Source organism: Anoplolepis gracilipes, chromosome 2 (genome assembly GCF_047496725.1).
Source record: "Anoplolepis gracilipes chromosome 2, ASM4749672v1, whole genome shotgun sequence".
Taxonomy (NCBI): domain Eukaryota; kingdom Metazoa; phylum Arthropoda; class Insecta; order Hymenoptera; family Formicidae; genus Anoplolepis; species Anoplolepis gracilipes.
Window position 1 is genome coordinate 20,416,935 of NC_132971.1, and position 23,291 is coordinate 20,440,225.

Below are 23,291 nucleotides of genomic sequence, written 5' to 3' on the forward strand. Positions count from 1 at the left end.
TCAGACAAAGAGACGCGATCACCATCTCCTGGTGTGAAATATTTATGTCGAGTATCTCGTTAGGTTTGATATATAAAAAAAAAAAAAAAAAAAAAAAAAAAAAAAAAAAAAATTGTTATCATGTCACACTTACCGGCTAGTACACCTGGCTGCGCGAAGAATGAACTGGCACGATCCTCATGTTTCGGATTCATTATGTAGACTTCGTGGATCTCGTCGGTATTGTCGACGTGATCGTCTTCCGTGCCCGAGGGTTCGATTACGTCGACCTCGTTGCCGGGTCGGTTTACCGCGTCGATAGGCGTCTGGAAATTGGATATAGATCTCTTCAATCACTTTAATCTGTTTAATTCGCGACTGGGTGCGAGAAAAGAGGCGCGTGCGCGCTTGTGTCATCGAACAAAAATGTAGTAATTCGTTTCCGAGAGCGGGAGGTGTCGTCGCGTCGGCACTCTAATCGGGCAAATTAGATTGTTGCATGCTCGTGCAGGAAATGCGACGCGTAATATCGTAAAACATCGCAAAAGTATGATATACTAGTGCACGGTAATTTAGAAAATAAAATGCAATTACAGTTTTATATAATCTGTACTTTTTTTCTCTCTTTCTCTCCCTCCCTCTTTCGTGAGAAGAAATGAGATTAACACGATCTAGCAACTTGTATTAGTAGAAAATTATTAATTATTTCTACATTTTTTATATGATGCGTAAAAATATATAGCCAAAAGTATTAGGCACCCTTAAATTTTTCGTATTTCTTATTTTGTTAATAGTATATAAATTATTTTGTTAATAGTATATATAAAATACTAAAAAGATTAAAAAATTTTTGAAAACTATCGATACCACTTTAAAGCCGAAATTTCAAACTTTAAAATGTTTTTTTAATTTTTTTGTCTGCAATAATTTTTCGCCGTAATTTTTCGAGTATCGACAACATGTCGGAAAAACACAGATTTAGTTTTAAAGTTACGTATCTGGGCCAAAAAAATTGTAGGAAAGTTTAAAAAAAAAAGCATTTTGTTGGCAAAATGTTGTAATTTATGAAATTTGACTTAAATTTTTTTATCGAGTTGCAGAGTGTCAAAAATACAATAAAATTTTAAGAAATAAAATAATGTTCTTTTTTAAAGCACAGAACAAGGAAAATATGAAAATTTTTTAAATTATCAATAGCAATTTTATGCTTTATCAGTACGTTAAAAAATTTTTGTATTTTCTTTGCTTTGTGCTTTAAAAAAGGACATTGTTTCGTTTCGTAAAATTTTATTGTATTTTTTGCCACTCTACAGCTCGATAAAAAAATTTCTCTCGAAACATTTAAGTAAAGTTTCATAAACTACAACATTTTGCCTACAAAATGCTTTTTTTTAAACTTTCCTACAATCTTTTTTAGCCGATACATAATGTTGAAACTAAATATGTGTTTTTTAGATATGTTGTCGATAATCGGCAAAAAATTATCGCAAACGAAAAATTAAAAAGACATTTTAAAGTTTGAAATTTTAAAGCTTTAAAGTGCTATCGATAATTTTAAAAAATTAACAAATTTTTTTAGTATTTATATATACTATTAAGAAAATAAGAAATACGGAAAATTTAAGGGTGCCTAATACTTTTGACCAAGGCTGTACTTGCAACAAATGTAAAATTTTATTTTCATAAATTTATTAAATGAAATGTAAATGAGAAAATGCTTTACGAGTATTTTGCGAAAGTAAAATTCAAGATTTGTATTCGCAACTAACTTTTAGATGATATTACCTGTTGTTTAGTTTTGACGTTTGTCTCATCAATAAAGTATGGAGGTCTCGCTTCGGTTGGCTTGCTCGGGATCTCTAATCCATTATTACCGTTAAACTCTGTAACACAAAGTTACAACGGATATATTAGAATTTGCATCTCGGATAGATTCGCATGTGAATTTCCACGATTCCAAGATTCGAAATTGTTTTTTCAGCTGACACGTTTGCGAAAGCAATGGAGGTGAATTTCCAATCACCATGATCGGGGAATGATCTGCATAGCGGTGAGTACGCGCGCTGTATATTTTTCAATTTTTGGAAAAATCTGCGCCGCTGCCACCGTCTTTGTGATCACCGCATGACAGTTTATTAATACATTTAGTTTTACAATCGGCATTTTTTTTTAATTAACTTATGTAAAAAAATTTGCCAAAAATCATCAAATATAAATAATACGCGCGTCGAAATAAAAAATTATCGTCAAGAGAAAAAATTAACTTGATTAACAGCAGTAAATAAAAATTGTAGCCGATATTTTGTTAATATCTGTAACCTCTCCTTTCCTTATCAAAGGATCATTGCTTTTATATCTTTCACGATAACTATCTGTTTATACAGAGATATCGAGCCGAGATATCATACCGTGATCGTCGTCTCCGTCCTCATCATCAGGGCCAAGGCCACTGCCCGAAGCCTCGAGGTCGTCGCGATTATCACTGCCACCTCGACCGGAGCCTTCTAAAGCGTCCTGGTCATCCAAGTACAAATCGTCCGGGAAAGTATTGTAAGTGGAGCTCGCCGATGTCCTCTGCTTGGTGTCCGTCTGTTCCTTCTGAAAATCAGAGAAATATATAAGGTGAGATTTAATCAGTGCACGTCTCTCTCTCTCTCTCTCTCTCTCTCTCTCTCTTCATTAATGTTAAATCTTGCAGAAGAATCGTCTAGGCTATAGCTCTCACAGGTCACTGACACGTGGGACGCTACACCCTTTTCTACGAAGCTCGAAACTTCATCGCGCAGAAATGCGACGAAGCTCCGAACTAACGTAATTAAAGGCACGCGCGTATCCTTGCGCGTCCTCCTTGACGCGAGGTCTCTGTGACATGAAAGGGCTCCGGGGTTCCACGGTTCATTAAATTTTAATTTAACTCCACCGCGAGGTAAGAGCGATCTCGATTTCTCTTCTCCTCTTTCGCGGTAACTGCTTCTATGAACGAAATGCGCTGGATTTACAATCCAGCACCGTCGTCGAGCATTACCGCACAAATGTCGCGCAAATTCTAGATTCACCAGAAGTCAGGAGTGAAGAAAAGAAAGAGAGAGAGAGAGAGAGGAATAAAATAAACTCCGACGGAGAGAAAGCTGGAGAAAGGGGATTCTCCTCTTTGTGAAGGATCCGCGTGGGTGGTGCGAGTTAACGCTGCTTCGTTTTATTTCTAGACAGCTGCATCTCCTTTCCGTCGCTTAGCACGAAAATAGAGATCGTCTCCTTCACGCCTCTCTCTCGTTTCGACGATTCGTCTCTCTCTCATCGCGTATATCTTTCTGTACAAATTGTACGCGGATAAATCACCAGCTCGACGATATTCGCCGCTTTAATTGCTACGCCATAATTATTTCATCCGCAGAGCGGTCGATAAAATTGCATCGTCGTTAAATTGAAAGCAAATAAACTATCTCGCTCTATCTCTTTCTCATATATATATATATATATATATATAGTTTCCTATAACGTGTAACAGAGTATACGCGAATTACTGGCTGGCGGATGATTGAGGAGGAAACGATGGAATGACCCACGCTTCCGGTTACGTGATGTCCGCGGAATGCGAAGTAATGCGTTGCGAGAAGTGTACGGAACGCGCGTTGATCGACGAGGAAGCGAGATTGCAAACGCCAATATTCCAGCTCTGCGTATTGTCTCTAGGAAAATTTCATTTTCTCGGAACGATCGTGTGAGGTCTCTCTCTCTCTCTCTCTCTCTCTCTCTCTGTCTCTGCCTCAAATTCCAGAAATATATTACTTTATAAAAATACCTTTCAACAATATCTTTCTTTTTCAGATATATGTAATATATGTGATACAATATATTATATATCTAGATATATAATATATATAGTAAAATTTATAATATTATATTATATAACAGAATGTGCTCGAATGTGAAATATACATTCCATCCAGCTAAAGTTTTGACGTTACACATCTACATCATCCGATTGATTGATATCGATAATATAGGTATCACTGCAGCGTTTTACGTAAGAGACCGGGAGGGCGGATGAAAGAGTATTTTTATACAATATAACAGAGGAAAAAGAAAAGACGGTAAAAAAAAAAATAAAAACAAAAAGAAGAAAAGAGAAAGATATATTTCTCGTCACACGTCACGACCTTCGCGTCAATAGCCGCGATTGAATGGCGTTATTAACGAATGCGTACCGCACCGATCGATAGCGCGAAATTCGCTCTCGCGGATTGTATCTCGCCGCGCTTGTCCACCGAAACAGCGATTTCCTCCCTTTCGCTTTTGCACCGAAAGACAATGAAAGCCCGATGACCGTCGAAAACGCGCACACCTCGTCAAACGCATCGTTCGCGTTTCCCGTGTTCTATACGCACATGCATTACGTACAATACAAACAACTGTCGTACGGTACCGCGATGGGCCGCGTATTCAATACGTCGAAATTCGAACATGTGCAACACGTCACCGAAGAGAGGAAATAACTGAATTATGCGACGCTAAACGCTGACAACTGACGAATCGGCGAATTGTCTCCAACAGGGATCAACGGAAATATATTTCAGATTTCATTTAACTGCACGTAGTGTGTTATACTTTTTTTTTTTTTTTTTTTTTTTTTTTACTCAAAATGGAAGAAAAGCGTATTATCTAGGCATTGAAGCAGAAAGAAATAAAGAAAAAAAAAAAAAATTACAAGAAGCTAAGGAAAATGCAGACGAAAAGAAGGGATTTTGCGACTAATCAAATCTGATCCTCTTTTTCCGAGATTGTTTTCTTACTCTTGCTATCATTCTTTCTATTTTGTTGTTCTATCAAATCCACTCTATTTTCGATACGATATTTGAGCGTTTACTTTGCCGTCAGGTACTCGAAAAGTGACAAGGAATCGAAAGAGACGTAGGTATGACAGCGTCAACAGCAATCACATTCTCCGACACATTCTGCACATCGTGAAAATCTCTCACGAGAAGCAACGAAAATATCGGTGGCCAGAGAAATGTCTATCATATATAGTGGTTTCACGCGTAAAACAACAACAACGCACCAGCCACGTCGGCGCCCAGGAGGAAACCCTTATTCAAGAAGAACGTCGAGTAGGATAGGTCCTGGACGAGTGCTTGAACGAGTGCGTTCGCCGCACATCGCCCGGTACATCCGCCAATCGATATCGAGAAAATTCAGCCCAGCCCGCGAGCCCTGCGGCTGCGAAAAGGCTCGACCTTGGATTCTCCCCGTCAGCAGAATTTACGACGTGCGACGCGTTGCTCTCACCGGTCCTTCTCGCGGGTGAAACACTTCGATTTTTCCCCACGCACCCTTTTCTCATCCGCCGGTTCGCCCTTGTTATGTGCCGAGGAAGACGACGCAAGAATTGCGCGGGCGCGCGATGTTATCGACCTCCACTTTGGCCTGTTCATCGCGGGGTCGTGTGCTGCTTCTGTCGCCGGAGGAAAAGAAAAAAAAAAAAAAAAAAAAAAAAAAAAAAGAAGAACAGCTCGCCGATCTGTCAACGCACCTTCACGCACCTGCGAATTTCTCGAGGTCGCCCGCAATGTTCCAGTCAACAACGAAGTGACGGCGTACACGGGAGAAGGTGATCTTCTCGCGCCGGGTTTTCGCGCCTGTACGTGAACATGTGCGAGCCTACTGACATATTATCTCGGTACTTACGTGTCGAGTAGCTTAGGCCGGTGACGGCTGAAGAAGAAGCGAGACTTCCACGATGGAAAACGAGGAAATTCGGAGGGTGATGTGCGACGGTTTTAGGCCAGGTGGTGACTGCACCGAGCTAGTACGAGTCCGACCCAGCAGACGGCACTGCTCGCGACTGTATATACATGTGTATATACAGCTCCCTGCGGTTGTATATATATTTACGCTATACAGGATGTTTCTTAAAGTTGGAGTTGAAGACTCGGGGGTGTATTTTTTTCGTAAATTGAAATTTGATTACTTCTCGAAGGAAACTTGAACGAACTTTTCGATATATCTCGCAACTTTATCCCGAAATTATATAAAAAAAAAAAAAAATAAAAAAAAAGATATACGTGCGTCAGAAAATTTATAGATAAAATATACGCCAGAAAATTTGTAGATAAAAGATGCAAATAGAGAAACGCATTGTGTTTCGTCTTTTTCTTCCTGGTTTACATGAGGCAAACACGATAAATCCGTCAAAAGCTTCGCTCGCACGCGAAACATATTCAATAAGTCATACGATAAGGCGATTCGCGAGCGGGACGGGATATTGAAAATCTACTTGGTCGATGGAGCTTGTTGCGTATGTGTTTGCTACGAATGTACGATCGATGTCCTTGCACACGACGTAGTCGCCTTATTTGAATGAACGGGATTTTTCATATCAAGTTTGAATCCGAGGGACTTAAACTCGATCCGCGTAAACGTGTGCGTTCTCTCTCTCTCTCTCTCTCTCTCTTTATATCCCTTGTAACATCGTATACGCTCTCAACGTAGGTTCTTCGTCCTTTTTATTTTATTATTAGTTTATACAACGGTGAAGAAAACGATGTCAACGCTCGAGAAAATGGAAAAATCAATCACTGAGCGATACATGTAAGGCTTTTTATGACGTGCGCACACAATGTCGATATACGCGATATATGTGTAAAAACAAAATAAGAAGCCGGTAAAATGCGCTAAACGCAAGAGACAAGAGTCGAGTTCGTCAAACAAGCGGTTCCAATGATTGCGATTGCAATTGATGCACGTAAACTCGTTTCTGCTCGGGACTTGCCTTGATTTCTACGCTGTAAATCCCACCTATTCATCTATATATATATATATAAAACATGTCGCAAAGTATATTAATATATATTGTAAAATATATCGCCTAACTTATTTACGACAATTTTACTTTGACATTTCTATATGTAAAATAATCGGCAGAATCGATCTGTGTAAACAAAATTGTCGAGTATCATTAAAAAAAATATCAGTGATGTTGATATCTATAAGAATCACAGATGCGAGAAATAAAGGGGCGCATTTTTTTTCCATAAAACTGTAAAACTTTTACACATTTATACTTGCTATACATTACATGTAGCATATTTTTTTTCCTTAAAATGAGAAACACAACGATAATGTATCAGAATAGTCTCTAAATAGTTGTTAAAATTCTGTCCAATTTAGAGGCTCTATCAAACATCCCCTTCTTGTAACCCTTTTGAGTCTTGTACATTTCGCCAACAATTTCGCTGACAGTTATGACAGGAACACGTGGAACGTGCGGCACGTGGCAGGTAAATGACGTTGCTTGCCGACGATGATCGCGTTATCTCAAATCGTTGGCTCTCGTTGTCGGGTGGCATAACGAGTACATACACTCTCTCTCTCTCTCTCTCTCTCTCTCTCTCTCAGCTCGAACGCAACGCCTAAACGTTCACGGTGCGCTAACTAATTGTGCTACTTGCCAGCAAGACCGAGGAGGAGGCTGCACGGCCGATCGGACAATTACTCGACGGTGAGAAAAGGACGGCGCGGTGCGACGCGGCGCCGACAGCGGCGGCGAGGCAGAGGAATTCTGGAAAAGTGTGACGCGCGCGTATTTTTATAATCCTCCTGATCTACATATGGGCGAAAAGCGGCACAGAGGAGAGTCAACTCGATACGATGCACAGATATGCGCCGAGATTATATACCGAGAAAGTAGCGGACCTCGATTTATACGCTTTCACACGATTCGCGGATTAATTTGATTTTTTCATTTTAACCAACTTATTTGAGAAACTATATGGAGATTTGAAGACGTGAGCATAGATGGAATAATTTAATAAAGTAAAGTAGAAAACGAGGAGAGAAATCAGATAGAGAGGATTAGATGAATTATGTAGCTAGATACGTTTTCATCGACGATACGAATTTTTCATAGCACAATCTTCTCTCAATCGATTCAAATATCGAATATTCTCGAGTAAAAATGATAATTCGAGTGCATCTGAGGTGTTGCAGAAGAGATCGTAGAGAGGCCACCTCTTTTGAAAAAAAAAAAAAAAAAAAAAAAAAAAAAAAAAAAAAAGGAAGATAGCTCGCTGTTCGATGTAAAAGGGTAAGAGCAGCTTCTTTGCATGTTAAGCGTGAAATTAAGCAAATATCGGCAGTTCCCTCGAAAAAGAACAACCACCGCGGTTGCACAAAAAGAATCCATTTTCCCGTCATGGATTTCTTCAAAACAACCCTTCGAAAAGGCGTGCCCTCGACCCTCGTCCTTCATCGCCGATCGTTTCGCGTTAAGCCCTCTTTACGCATAAATCATATCTCGCACATTCTTTAATATTGTTCTCCGCTGTCGTAAATATTGTAAAGGAGAAATTTATACGCGAGAGAGAAAAATTAAAAAGATATTATGCAAGAAGGGCAATGATTAAACGCGAAGGATTTTATACTTATCGTTTTTTAAGATCAATTATGTTCAGGTATGTTATTGTGTTTAAAAATAATCAATTTCCACAATAATTGGAAATGTCGTTACATTGTTTTACAAAGCCAACGAGATGTTTGAGGAATTACAACAGCGAACATTGCGTGAGTTTTCTTATTTTTTTTTTTTTTTTCCACCTATGTTCATCGTTACTGTTATAATTCTCTTCTGCAATGTGCAATTCTCTTTATCTCCCATTTTCCATATTTACTTGAATTATTTTTCTACCGTCCTTTGACGAGACGACAAACGTCTAGTCTCACGACAAAGGGACGCGGGCGTCTCTTGCGTCGCGTTTGATTTTTATGTGAATCACATACCGTGCAGGTAAACCGCAAATTGTTGACAGGACCAACGTCGTTTTCACCGTTAGTCCAAGTGATATTTTTCTCTCCAATCTGGAGATGCGATGAATAAACGAAACGACTTTGAGAGATGTTGTATTTCGAAGACACTTAAATTGAGTGACTCGCCGTTTTATATAACTTACGAATCATAATTATCGTTTAATCGTTAAATTATTAAACGCGTGTTATATATAATGTGAAAAGCCACACGAATCAAAATATTTTGGACTGTTAATTTCATTTTCAACTCTTTCTCGTCGTGATTGAAAATAATTTATTTCTCGCATTTATTGCTGGATTAACGGTTGTCATTAATGTTTAATGTCTTTTGAAAAATTCTGTCGTAGTGAGAAATTATACATGCTCTCGAACGATTCCCATGGGTATTTCGAGCAATATTAATTAGACAATATAACGCGATCGGAAATCAATATTGAAGATTGTCAATCTGCTTTTTTATCGCAATTATAATTATGATAATTACAATTCCTGGTTTAAATCTGACGAGAAATTACGTTGTATTTGTCCTAGTAAGTAGGACTGAAAGATAGGATAAAAATGTTGATCTTCTCCATTTGGTAGAAAAATGTAGATACGCAAAACAAAGCGTTTGCGAAAGAACGAATAAAACATCAGCGACGAATGCAAATTCGTTCGCGCGCAAAAACTACGCGGACGAAACGCGGGATTAATGTGAGATACGTAGCGTACGCGGGGTCGACGAGAGAATAGCAATTACGGCTAGTAACTTTGCGAGAAATTTCGCCGTAATACAATTCGGACATGATCTGTTGGGCGTGAAACCAAATTCAAAAGCCGCAACGAACCTAACCAGCGACCGGCTGATTCAACTGGTCCCTCTCTCTCCCATCTTTCTCTGTCTGGATTTCCTCTGTTACCCACTTAATGAACCGTTCACGTTTCTTCTGCCGTGAGGACATCGAGCTCGAGACTGCCAAAATCAGGGAAAATAATTTAGCGGCAATGGGTTTCATCTGTTTGCCACAAAATATGGCGCGAGGGATTTTGTAAAAATGGATTAACCCCTTTCAAGACGCCATTTTATCGCAAAGAAAACCTAATTTATCTCGCAAAGGCTGAATTGAAATTATCGACGGTTTCTATAGCATCGTACATTTAGCATTCAAGAATAAAGAGACTATAAGACGGCGCAGAAAGGAAAGAAGATGAAGAAGACTCAAGAGTGGCAAAAGTGCCGAGCAAATTGGCAGTCGTGGAAAAAGGGAGCCGCGCGGAAAGATCATTCGTCTAGGATAAAAGCGCGTGTCTTCTCCTTTCGACTTTCAATGCAGCTAATAAATTCCAAGTACGTCTTTTCACAGGCGCATTCCGTTGTGCTAATAAAGTCAAAAGAAATTCCCTGTTTTTTTTCGCAAATGTGCTCGCGAATGTGGGCAATTTGTTTCGCGGCGATTCACCAGACACGTGTACGAGCGAAATGTTTTCACGTAAATGCACATAAAGAGGAACGAAACAGCATTCGTGTCAGTCTTAATCGCATGCGTGCCTGCGATTTCTGGGTATAAAGAAGAGAAAAAAAAAAAAAAAAAAAAGAGGAAGTCTCGTGAGACAGTATTCATATGAATTAACACGCATCGTTATTATTAAATGCGATTCGAGTCATGCAATACTCGTGACGCTACTCTCGAGCGTTTTAATTAACGTGACAGGAAATAAAAAAAAAAAATATATATATATATATATATATTTTGTCCTTTTAAATATAGAGGACAAATTATTATTGCAATTTTTATGACTAAAAGACGAGTCTCTTTTCTTCGCGAGATTATTAAATTCCAAAGAAGTCTCGTGGTAAAGGAAGCGAGGAAGAAGGTAGACATCTGGAGACGAGCGAGGCATGTCCAAGACCGAAATGGCATCGTCCGGGATGACACTTGGCCTTAATAAGCGCCTTCGATTCTCGTCAAATGCAAAGTGCTGCATCACCAGCGAATTCCCGCTTTTCTTTCCTCGATCCACAAAATTTCGAGTGCCGCCTATTATAAGCTTACTTCTCTCGTCGGGATCATTGTTTCAAATTTTCCCTTGACAACACACGAGCGCATCTTGAGCGACTGTAAAAGAATATCGAGAGCGCAAGAATGCAGCTCGGATTACGCGACGTTGCGAAACGTGATTAGCGAAACTGACAATGGGAGAAAATAATGTTGGAAACGGAATATGAATTTACTTTGGTGAAAAAAACCATGTTGGAGGAACGCCTTTTTTTTCTAGTTTAATGGCTCACTTTGTCAAGGTCCGACTGTATGTTCGCTCTGTTCAATCGAGCGTCTATTTAACGCTCAGTCAGACAACTCTCGAGCCCGCTTTTTAAAATGGCGTTTCCTACATATTATGTCGCATGGATAGACAGTGCGCGCATACAAACCCTTTTTCTCGTCTAACTATGGTACTTGTCGGGCAGAGCGTGGTGTTTGTCGACGCGTGTTTCATTGTTCGTTTTCAACAACAAGAACAATGGTATAAAACTATTAATTCTTCCGATTCGTTTGTCGCAGACGTGATTTTGAATGGAAAGAACGAACGATAAAGGGAGAGAAAGAAGAAGAAAGAATGACAAAGAGAAGTGAAAAGGGAGCGTACGCAATCTTCGTAATAATTGCACGTCTGTCCTCTGAATTCGCTCGTCTGTCCCTCTGCACACATCAAGACTCTCTATCTCTCTCTAAACCCTTTTCCGATTCTCGATGCCACCTATCCACCAACTCCGACACATTCATCCTGCTATCGGAGCGGCAGGCGGCAGGCGGCAGGTCAAAGGCAGAGAACCTCGGCTATTGGTTGAATAGCTTGGAAACTGCGCTCTTTCGGACAATCGCAAAATTTTTCATCGTCCCTCGTGGATTGTGTGTGTTGAGCGGTCGTATTCGTATTTGACGTAAATTGAAATCCAAGAGCGCGATGCGATCGAGAAACGACGGCATGAATCAATTGTTATAACGCGAAATTATCATAACGAGTCTTGACGCGCCGCATCGCATCGCAGATTACTTGACAAGTGTATTTATATGCGCGCGCTTATATACATACACGCAATAAAACGCTTACGACGCTTACGACGCTTACGACGCTTACGACGACGCTCGCGTCAGAATATTACTCGCGTCCGAATGAGTCGTAAGTTACACGTGAAATTCCTGACGCCAGCGCTACTCGACAGTAATTTCTGACATGGCGACGTCTAGATGCTCTACGCCAATGTTTAGGGGCTGACTACGATCCTTCCTCCCTCTATCGCACCCCACCGTCCCTCTCTCTTTCTCGACTTCCGTGGCTCGGCGGCGAGAGGGCGGACGCGACAGGGGTTGTGAATCAATACAAGGGCCACCGTCGACCCTGCCAGCCAGCCAGCCAGCCTGCCCGCTTCTCTCGTCACCCTCCAACCCCGGCGCCCCCTTTCACCACCACCTTCTCGCCACCACGACAACGTTTGTCCCCTTCTGCTCTCCTTCTGGAAGATGATACCGGCTATTCTGTAGATTCCACCCCTCGCCCCTCGCTGAGAGATCGATCACCCCCCTCCCCCTCCCCCTCCCCCTCCTCCTCCTCCTCCTCCTCCTCCTCCTCCTCCTCCTCCTCCTCCTCTTTTACTTCGACGTCCTCTATGCGCGCGATGGAAGTCGTCGAGACCGTCCGTCGTGCGGATGTACGGCTACGATTATACGTGATTAATTTCCCCCTTCGGGATCGATCGATCGATCGTCGAAATTTCGATGAGGCACGCGAGAAACGACAGACGCAGCTCGAATATATATTCTAGAATTCGTGCGCACACAGCACATACACGCGAAATCGAAATGACACGCGCGCAGAGAGAGAGAGAGAGAGAGAGAGAACTACTCTATTTCGCGAGATCGCGAAAGTGGCTACGGATGGAAATCTCGCGGGACAACTCTCTCAGGAATGGATGAAAGATTCGTCCCGAACGGAAATGGCAAGGTACACACAAGATTTGTTCCACGTCGAAAGTTATGAGAAGAGTAAACTCTTCGTCGCTCTTGGGCTCTCTTAAGCGCGAAGTCTTATTTAATGTGCAAAATGTCGATGAATAAATCCATATAATGTGGCATTTAATTAACCACCTCGTGTCTCTTGCATGGAAACATTGCACATGACGTATATTGCATGCAGCTGTATACTAATAATATCTAATAATATATATTACCCGCAAAGATATTTATAAATATTAATATTAATATTAATATCTATATAGATATTATTAATATTGTAATGTCAATATATATTAGTGATATGTCTAGAGATATTAAAAAAAAAATCTAATATATCAATAATGTTTCAGCTGGACTCAGGATGTGTATTTCTAAAAAATATCTCGCCAGTTATTTTCACCAGGTCGAATAAATAGCGCCTTACAAACTCGGGAAGTGCATCTTTTACTATTACAGGTATCGACACAGGTAAAAAGTATGTTCGGAAAATCCCGAATGCCCGTCTGTCGATGTCTGGAGCGTGAACCTAACTTACGACATAAATAATAGATAAAGGATCCTAGTCTTATATCCACAGAAACATAAACAGATATTCATTTCGCAGTGATTCTGATACAAAATCGCCTGAGCAGGTGATCTCCTTAATATCGTTCCTTTTGCTTCCTTGCGTATAAATATTGATTTCGTTTAAATTGTAAAAATTTTGCGCTGCTAAAATGTATCAACGCTATTTCAAAGAGAGAGAGAGAGAGAGAGAGAGAGAGAGAGAGAGAGAGAATATCTCTGGAAAGATATCTGTGTTTCTCAATCATCTTTTTATATCATAAGATACGATGAATATAAAATGCAATACGATTCCGATGAGCAACTATTTTCACAGAATCTTATAATTCCATCTTAATATTCTATGTCTTAGAATAAAATAATAAGAGATTTATAGCTCTTTTGATAAGAAAAAGCTGATTTTATCATTTCAAACGTAAAGAAGACATAGATTCTTAGAAAAATTGTTCGTAATTTTGTAATTTCTCTCGTAAAGGAGCGAATTTACGACGAGGAAGTTTTCGCAAAATAAATAAAGTATCAACGGTTTACTCTAATTAATGTTTCTTGAAACGGACGAACAGGTAGGTGTAGAAACATGCATTATTTATCGACCTACGGTCTGTTCTACGGATCAGAAATTCTAACACGACACGACACGACACGACACGACGACTCTCTTTCCCGTCCCTCTCTTTGATTTTCACATTAATACGATGCACTATTAACGCAGAACCGTCATAGAGATATAATTTACAGTCTAACCGGTAGCAAGACATTCAAGACATTCTCGAAAGCACCACGCGCCGCTGCCACTGACAGTAATGCATTGTGAAATATATCCTACAATAAGCCACGTCGGGCGAATTATACGGCGAGGTGCGGCGCGGATCATTGTTACTTTCGGTATAAGTGGTGGCTGAGAAATTTTTGCATACGCAACAGTTATACAGATATGAGATCGCGTTATGTCACTGTCTCTGTGTTATCTTACGCGTATTGCGACTCTGACAATAACAACGTCTGACATAAATCGGACTAAAGTTGACGCGACGCTTGACGTTTCTTCTCGCGATCACTCGCGAGAATTATACACGACTTTCGCGAGAATACATTTCTCGGATACATTTCGGACACACGGAGTTCTACCGAGAGAATGTTCTCTATTTCTGTTACAAATAACAATTAATTAGAACGATGTTTATCCGTGAGAGGGTTATTTGTTCCGCGGAGAGTTGAACGACGGCCATTTGCCCGAAACGTGCCGCGATGAACAAATCGACGTTGAACACCGCTCTTCGTGCGCGGACAGTGCAATTTCCGAAAATGAACGGCCGCGATAAATCACAGGAAAATGTCGGGCAGCGTGTCTTTGACTAAACCGAGTTGGAAACGTAATATTTTCGCGTTAGCTAGAGCCAGCACGAGACCGGAGGAACTTGGAAATAGGGTCAGTCCCCTCAGGAGGCTTTTGAAAATCCAAAGGGGAAATGGAAGCGCGACCGCTCTTGCCGGCAGCCATGCTCATAAAGTTACCCTATGTAACACCCAGTCCGGGTCTCTACCGACTGTCCGTAGGCGTGAAAAGGGGAGAGTATGCCGGGTGTTAATCAGGGTGATACCACACATACACACACACACACACATATATATAGAAAGACAACACGACGGCACTCTATACTCTTTATGACGTGGTCAATTGCGATTATTAGCTCTCTCTATATAATAGAAGAGCGACTAGATTACCACGGCGATTCTACAAAATTGTATTAACTGCAACGTATTAAATGCAAGCCACTGAAAAGTGAAAGAAAAATAATAGCTAAATTCAAAGTTTTAATTATGATTTCAATTATTTTTTTTTTGTTCTTTGTCAAAATCGATGGCGTTTTAATCTTTTCCTGATCGTTTCGAGGAAACATTTCACCATAAAACATCGTTGCCTGTTATCGCGTAAGCCGAGCTGGATGGTGGTCTTAATTTTACACTCCTTCCACACCTTGGCATATTCGCAACAAGATTTATGCGAGCGAGTAAATACGGTTTGCGCATGGCATGCGCATGGCGATCGTGCTTGTGTCCCCGTTTAAAGATGCACGTGAGCCAACGACATCCATGTAAGAACCTATTCCGCACCAAACAATACGACGTTTGTTCTCTCTCTCGGGAAGAACTACTTCCGGGAATTTACGAGGCACGGGATTTCCGAAAGCCGACCGGGGAGAATCGCTCGATGAATGGAATCGAATGGAAAACTCGCGGAAGTGTATTTTCGATTCCGCCGGTTTAACCCCTGGCTTTCCCTCCGCCTGCGTTTTATCGTTCTACAGAAACAGAAGCAGTAACGTGTATACGTGAGATGCACATTCCGCGGGGGAGATAAATATTTCATACCACTCTACTCTTGGCTCTTGATTTTTCAGTATATATAAAAAAAAAGAAAAAAAAAGATTAAAAAAAAATTTTCATTCAAATATCTTAAATAAACGAATTGTTTAACACCCTCAGTCGAAAAACAACTAGCGAGTAAACTTCGACATTTTTTACTACAACAAACGAGGTATTATTTCGTAATTTATTCGCGATCTTTATCGATTAAAGTTTGCGAACAAAGAAAGTTACAACGAGAGGGACGGCTTGTGGATTAAACTTCCGTTAAAGAAAAATCGGTTTCGATTCGCATCAAGTATACAATTCTTCGCGAGAATACAATTCTTTCGTTCTTCCGTTAGATTTACGATCCGTACTTTAAGTTAAATTTACCGAAAGGATAAGAAAGCTACAAATGGAGAGGCGAGATTTTTTTTTACGGTTGCGTAGTTATAGTATATATCGTATCTCATATTTTTCGACTTCTCCCCCGAGTGGGGGGCGAGGCGGGGGGGGGGGGGGAGAGAAATTCTCTCGGCTTAATTCGTCGCTATCGCGTTCGTTGTAACGATCTTTGTAAACTGTCGTAAACCTGTAACCTGTAATTGTGTCAATTTGAATCCGATTCGCGTCACGTGTATTGATGATTCGCTTTGTTATAAACCGCGCATCGATCCGTGCAACCACCCTTAAATCTCCACCTTAACATGCGCTATATGCATCTACTCCATCGGAGTAATTTGCGGGATGGCTATAGACGGTCGGTCGCGCGCAACTTCCGTACGCGGAATGGCACCGACAAACTTCTCGGTAAACTTTCGCAATGATATTTCTGTGCACGCTGGATGAAGTGCACGGGCATAAAATATTCCTTGCACAGTGACAATACAAATATCGACGGCCGACGTCGTATGGTACATGGCATCCAACATAGCGTGTGTGTAAGAGAAGTGTTTGTTAACGGGAGGATATAAGTTTTCTTACTTGATGCGTATATATATTTTTCGATATCTATTATGTATGTGAAAAAAAAAAAGAGACGTAGATAAAGTATTATACAATAGTATTTGAAATAGAAGATAACAAAAATGTTTGCTTATTTTACAAATTGAATTATACAAATATAAAACTTATGTAATATATATATAATTAATAATTTGTAGTTATATGTTAATTAAATAGTTATATTTTAATTAAAATTTTCCCATTTAGAAAATATTTAATTACTTTTATGAATCATAAAATAAATATTTCAAATATGTGCTCATCCTTGAAGCTTTAAATAATGTATTAAAATAATTATTTCCCTCATTGTATGAAATTAATAAAATATTTAAAATTTAAACATTATTTTTATAAATTTGTATTTCATTTCTCTGTTCCTTTGATTGTTTCGTGAAATTAGCCGCTCTTGTAAATTAGTATTAAAAAAGTAAATAACGTTTGAAATAAATGCATTTTTGTTGTAATTATGTGTGTATTATTTCTTGTTGCATAATATGTAAAATAATGAAATAATACAAGAGAAAAGAATATTTGACTAAATTTGAAGAAGGAGTAATGCAAACAAGTGATTAATATTTAACAATTTAATGCACGAGAACCTTAATCAATATTTAAATAAATAAAAAGTTTTACAAAAAATATAAAAAAAATATTTGTAAACGAAAACGGTAATGAAACGTAATGAAACGTAAATTTTGTATTGATAACTTTAAATATTATTTTAAAAGTGGAAATTTCTCATATAATATCTATTTAAAATTATTATCGTTTTAATTAATAATTTTAATAATATTATGAGGTTTCAAAATATAAATATTTCCTATATACCAAACATGACGAAAGAAAATTAAATTTTCAAACGTTTTAATTTAAACAAAGCTATTAAAATATTTCTAATCTATGTGCATATTTGAAAGGTATTAACTCTTCACTAGTGAGGAAAAGTATCTCCAACATTTTTCAGAGATATTTTTTTAATCGTCGTACCTTCTCGCGAGAAGCGGACAAGACTCGGCGTTGATTAGACGATGCGAAGCGTCGACGCAACTAGGTCACTTAGATCCGATTAAGCTCCTTTGCGTGTCATAATACACGACCATTACTACGACTTGAAGTATATTATTGCGACGAATAACTAGCCATGCATCCGCGCAGGAGATTCGCGAAATCGGCAGAATTAATCCTCATTCCACACGGCATTATGTAACTTAAATGGGACAATCTGCTCGTAAAAATATTCTAAAGGTCGTTTATCTCTAATTGAATTTTTCCAAAGATCCTCCACGACAAAATGTGCATGGCACTTCATCTTTTTTTACGGTTCCATAACTCATCAGCGGAATGCTATGGACTTTTAGCTTATGGAGTTACGACAGGGGCCCTCTAATAAAACAAGAAGATTGTAAATTTCAATAGGCCTGTCGTAACAAGACGAGCGAAGGAAAAAGATATGGCTAGTTGATAGTAGTTCCTTGGAAAAGGCAAGAGAGAGAGAGAGAGAGAGAGAAAGAGAGAGAGAGAGAAGTCTGAAAATAAGGAACGTAATGAGAGGAGAAATAAAAAATCAACGAAAAGTCGCTCGTTCGGTGCCTTCCACATTACCGTTATTGCGTTTCTCGTGTATCTTCATTTCGTGTACTATCGCGCAGATGTAGCTAAAACGTTATAGTCGCGACGCCGTGCAATTACGCGAAAGCGTCCCGGGTGAAAATTTCGCTAATTGCGCGACTGAGCAAACTCGGACAAAAATTGCGAACGTGTAGCGTTCGCTAAACAAGTAAAAAAAAATTCTAATGCCATTTTATCATAATTCAATTTTGCGCGCGCGCGCGAGAGTGATCTCGCATTTTCATGAAAAATATCTCGACGAAGTAAGGAGAATATACGATAATATATGTGCTAGTATTAATCTTTCCCTCGATCGTTCCGCGCGATGATCCGCGCGTTATCGTCCGCACCGTCTCGTTCGAGATGCAGCTTCTTCCCATCGGCGCGGCGGTCTCTCGGCTTTTTAATCGGCCATCGGTCGAATGCAAATCTCCGTCGATGAGCGCGCCGCTGCTCGTCGCCACGATAGCCCCTCGGTGGTACAGGGTTTGCGACATTTTTTTTTTTTCCCCTTCCCGGTCGTTGCGGAACGTCGGCGGCTGTCGTCGGCTGTCGTCGGCGACGTCAGTAATGCGCGCGTAATCGCTCGGGAAATTCTGCGAGAGCGGCAGAGATGAACTTTCCGCTTAATTTGAATAGCAGCCGGGTATCCACGTATTCACGGCAGAGAGTCCGCGGATAGTGGGCACAGGATAGTGAGTCGCAGTAAACCCCGGTCTAGGGAAGTTAGTCGATAATTTCCGCGGATGTTCGAAATTAAAAAAGTTTCCTTCAGCGAGAGAGTATCTCGACTGCTTCTTGCTTTCTCGACGTTAATCGCGCCGGCACAAGAGCGCGATTGGTCTTTTATTTCTCTCTCTTTCTCTCTTGTCCTCGTTCTATTTTATTATTCCTTTTTTTTTTTTCTAGCCTATCCGACGATGAAAATCCGCAAAAGGAGACTAGCGGCGAGCGGCGAGCGGCGAGCGGCGAGCGGCGAGCGGCTCGGCTATAATATTACACCATTATCTGGCTAGACGGAGAATGATCAAGATTAAAATCTGAATCACTTATTAGCGGTTTTTCGCAGCTGTGTCCGGAATTCTGCCAATTAACGGAATTCAATGACGATCGGGATTATCTCGCTAAGATTGCACCTTGGCTGCTATCTCTGAAAGAAAGAAAGAATGTGCGCGCGGAATCGTATTTCTCGAGCAATTTGCATTCGCGTTTACTTTAGAGAACTTTTAATCCGAGAGACTCTTTAATTGCCGGATTGCTTAAGACGGAAAATTGTACCTCGCGAAGCATTGTACCTGCGAAAAGCGTTAAGACATAAAAGAATGATATATTTTAACAAAGAGAAACAAATATTTATAATTTTTTCCTTAGAAATTAAATTATCTCGCACGCTCGCATTTTAACGATACAGCATAAAAAAAAAAAAAAAAAAAATAAATTATCTCAACAAATATACGGAAGAAATCGGGCACGTGCCATCATACTACGTTATATCTCTTATCTGAAAAATTGCCGATAACAAGAGATAAATCCGTTAATCTCTATATCTGAACTACATAGATAGATTAGATATAGGAGTTTCGGATTGTCGCGATACATAGCGATTCGAATTGCCCTAAAGGGCATCTCGCCGTTGCATATTTCGTTTTGTTACGGTTAATTTGACACGGAATATCGATCCCAAACGGATCGCGCGGCTCTCGGTTGTGGAAATTACCGAATCACGTTATATCGATGAAACGACGAGACGTCTTTCGCACGATGTCACACAATTGTGTGATTAATCCAGTGGAATCGCAGAGCGCACCGCGTTCCCATTTGTTTCTGATCAAATTCAACCGAAGAGCTGTCTGTGTCCAACGATTCCATCGAATCGAATCCGAAAGGCCAAGCGGAAACGCTAGCGCGATAAAGCCGCTGATCGATCATCGGCAGCTTTGCGAATCCCGTTATCGCCTAATTACGGTACAATCTGCCGATACGTAAATGCAGTTTAAATTACACTGTTATCATACTCGAGCATTCAATCTGACTTATTCATAAACACGTAATATATCGCATTTTCGCTCCAATTCTATGTTACCGTATCATTGCTGCAAGGGAAATGTGTGTGGGTAAGTATAAAAGTAGAAGGAAAATGAAAAGAAGAGAAATGCCCTATCTTCTTTCTTTCCAAAAGAATGAATCCGCGGATGACATATTACGAACTAAGCAAAGATATTCTCTTCGCCATCCGCGACTGCTGGAAAAGAAGGATGGCTAGAATGAAAAGAACAGCGAGGCGGAGAAAAAGCGTGGTTCTCTGACCAATAACAGCAAGGTGTTAATTAAGCAGTCGGCAAAGAGGGGGCTCGGTTGATTCTGCAAGTTGAATAGGAAAAACGCGACAAAGAGCAACTTGTGCACGCGAAACTCTTTTGGCAATATGCGCGAATATTCTCCTTTTTATTTCATTTATCTTCCTCAAAGTTTCTTTCTTACTTTTTCCCACGAAACCATTCTCTTTCTAATGTGAAATAATATAGAATTTTGAATTTTAAATTTATCTCACGCACAATTATAAATTTCATATAAATTGTATTAAGAATTAAAAGAAAATTATTTGATCGATTAAAATTTTTGTCCCTTTATATCGAAATTTAAGTATTTCGGATAAAATTGCGAATGATTATCGCACGTAATTAATTTTCCAATAATGAAGAACTAAAAAGAGAAAGATTTAACTAGATATATACTTTGAATTTTCCATCATTATACTTCGGGGAAAAAAAAAAGTACAATTTAACTGGCTTTGTACAGATCGTTGATTATCCATTTCGTCACTAAGGACAAGCCGGAGCGAATCTCAGTTCGAAGCTCGAGAAGAAAAAAACGGAGAATAAATTGTGCTTACTTTCTTGACAAAACTTCGTTTTAACTCGCTGTTACGTGCACGAAGACAGCGACAGCTCGGACGACGAAGAAGAAGCTTCTTGTCGGGCTTGGAGGATCGAACGAAACCACGGCGAAAAGAAGAAGGAAAAAAAAAAAAAAAAAAAGCAACGAGATTAACAACTTTCCAGAGTTTAAGGTATTCTGCCGTCGACACTTTTCGCTCGTCTGTTCGTCTCGACGCGACTGTGGAGAAACAGAGAACGAGCGCTTGTTTTTCTTCTACACTCTTGAGGGAAAATGAAATTGATCCGCTTCATAGTGGACTTGAAGAAAATAGAAATCCTCCTCCGTTTATCCGACAATTTTCCTCCATTCTGCTCACTTTCCTGCTTCGCTTCCCATGCTAATGCTTCAATTTAACTTTTATCCAGTATATACATGTATATTTATCGTAAATATATATTAATGTTGCGATTGATAATCTTATCGCTGGACATTATTAAAAATTCTACGCGTGTTTCAGCTTCCTTGAATTCTATAGAAGATAGCATATGTGTAACCGATAGTTTCAATATATACATATGTACAATCGAATTCATCCTACATATATATTTCATTTTATTAATTACGTATATTATATAGGTCATAAATTGCGAATTTAACTCGTCAGGCTAATCTGACTTATATAAAGTATGCAAACCTGTGTTTCGGAATAGTAACTTATTTCAGAACACTCTGATGTTTAAAATAAGCTATAACGCTCTTTGTCACTCAAAATTAAAAAAATTGATATCACGTGACGGCTAACGCAAAAAAAAAATTAAAGTGTTCCGAAATAGGTTCGTTTGTCCTAAGAGCGCGTTTTTTTTTTTTTTTTTTTTTTTTTTTTTTGAGTAAAAAGCCAGGGACAAGAAAATGGAAATGCGAAGATATAGGTATCTATCTCTGCTTTCCTTCACCCTCGTCGGTTTTAATCCTTTTTCGAATCCTCAAAGCGACATTCATTATTTACGAAAGGCGAGAGTCGAAAAAGGACGCGAGCCCCGCCGATGATGCGCAAGGTGCGGGCTTGCAAATATTTGCGCGGGCACGTGCACACGTTTCAACCCTTTATCGACCTGTTGACACACCGGCATCCGATCGTCCTTTTTTTTTTCCCCCGCCTTCTCTGTGTTTTTCTCCGCTTTCTCTTTCTTTTTTCCTCTTATCGGCGATATTGTGTCGATATCAAAAGAGCCAGCCGCGTTTTCGCATAATCGACCGGGACGGGGGCTCGACGGGCCACGAATTCCGTAATAACGCAGGAAACAAAGACAAGGCTGACTGTGACGAGTATCGATTGGCGTCGTCGCGTCACAGACTAGGACATTTATCATCTAAATTACTATAACCATTAGTCTGCTAGATAATAGCCTTTTAAAAAAATTCCTGCACTATTAGCTTGCTAGACTGATACTCTTTTGAAGAAATTCTTGTATTATCATGTATACCTTTTATTTACATTACTATTATCTCTTAGCTTATATTACTATTAGAGTTACTCTCGTGGTTTGAATTCTTCTAATAAAATCGAAGCATAAAGTTAAAAATTAAAGCGTAATCACACTAATGGCTAGAAGGCTAGAAAGGCTTGTGTCAAAAGGCTAGAAAGATGAGTGACATGTTTCGTGCGGTGCAATTGTTCTCCGAAACACGTGTATAGCACCTTTGCGATAATCCATTATAAAAGGGTAAAGACTGATTGACTCATCTCGCCGGAAGAAGTAAGGGATACCTTTGCACGTGAGCTCTTAGCGAGTTCGGAGCTTCCGCCAATCACTTCCGATTTCGTCATTCACGACGGGACGATCGTCGGGGATCAGACTCGCTTTAAAGCGTTCTTTGACCGAGACACGTTGGCTGGCCCCAGTTCGCTGCTCCCTTTTTTTCTCTGCATCCTGCACCCCTTCCTTTCATTTCGGTCACGTTCGACGTTTCTCGCGCGGCGAGCTTGCTGCATTATTCAAGAGGTGGACCTTCCCGAGAAGCACGGGACTGCGTCGACGAGCCTTCCAATTTCGATTTCGGGATTTTTTTTTTTTTTTTTTTTTTTTCAAACTCATAAAAAACAGGATGAGT

General features: G+C 39.8%; 1 protein-coding gene across 1 annotated transcript in view; it reads right to left on the reverse strand.

The window, feature by feature from the left end:
* Sdc (Syndecan) overlaps positions 1-23,291 on the reverse strand; it is a 75,832-nt gene that overhangs the window by 5,183 nt on the left and 47,358 nt on the right. The window contains exons 2-4 of the mRNA XM_072886485.1: positions 2,388-2,577; positions 1,765-1,862; positions 134-305 (exon numbers count right to left, since the gene is read on the reverse strand). Of these exons, the coding sequence (XP_072742586.1) occupies positions 134-305; positions 1,765-1,862; positions 2,388-2,577 (460 nt within the window). The remainder of the gene's footprint in view (positions 1-133; positions 306-1,764; positions 1,863-2,387; positions 2,578-23,291) is intronic.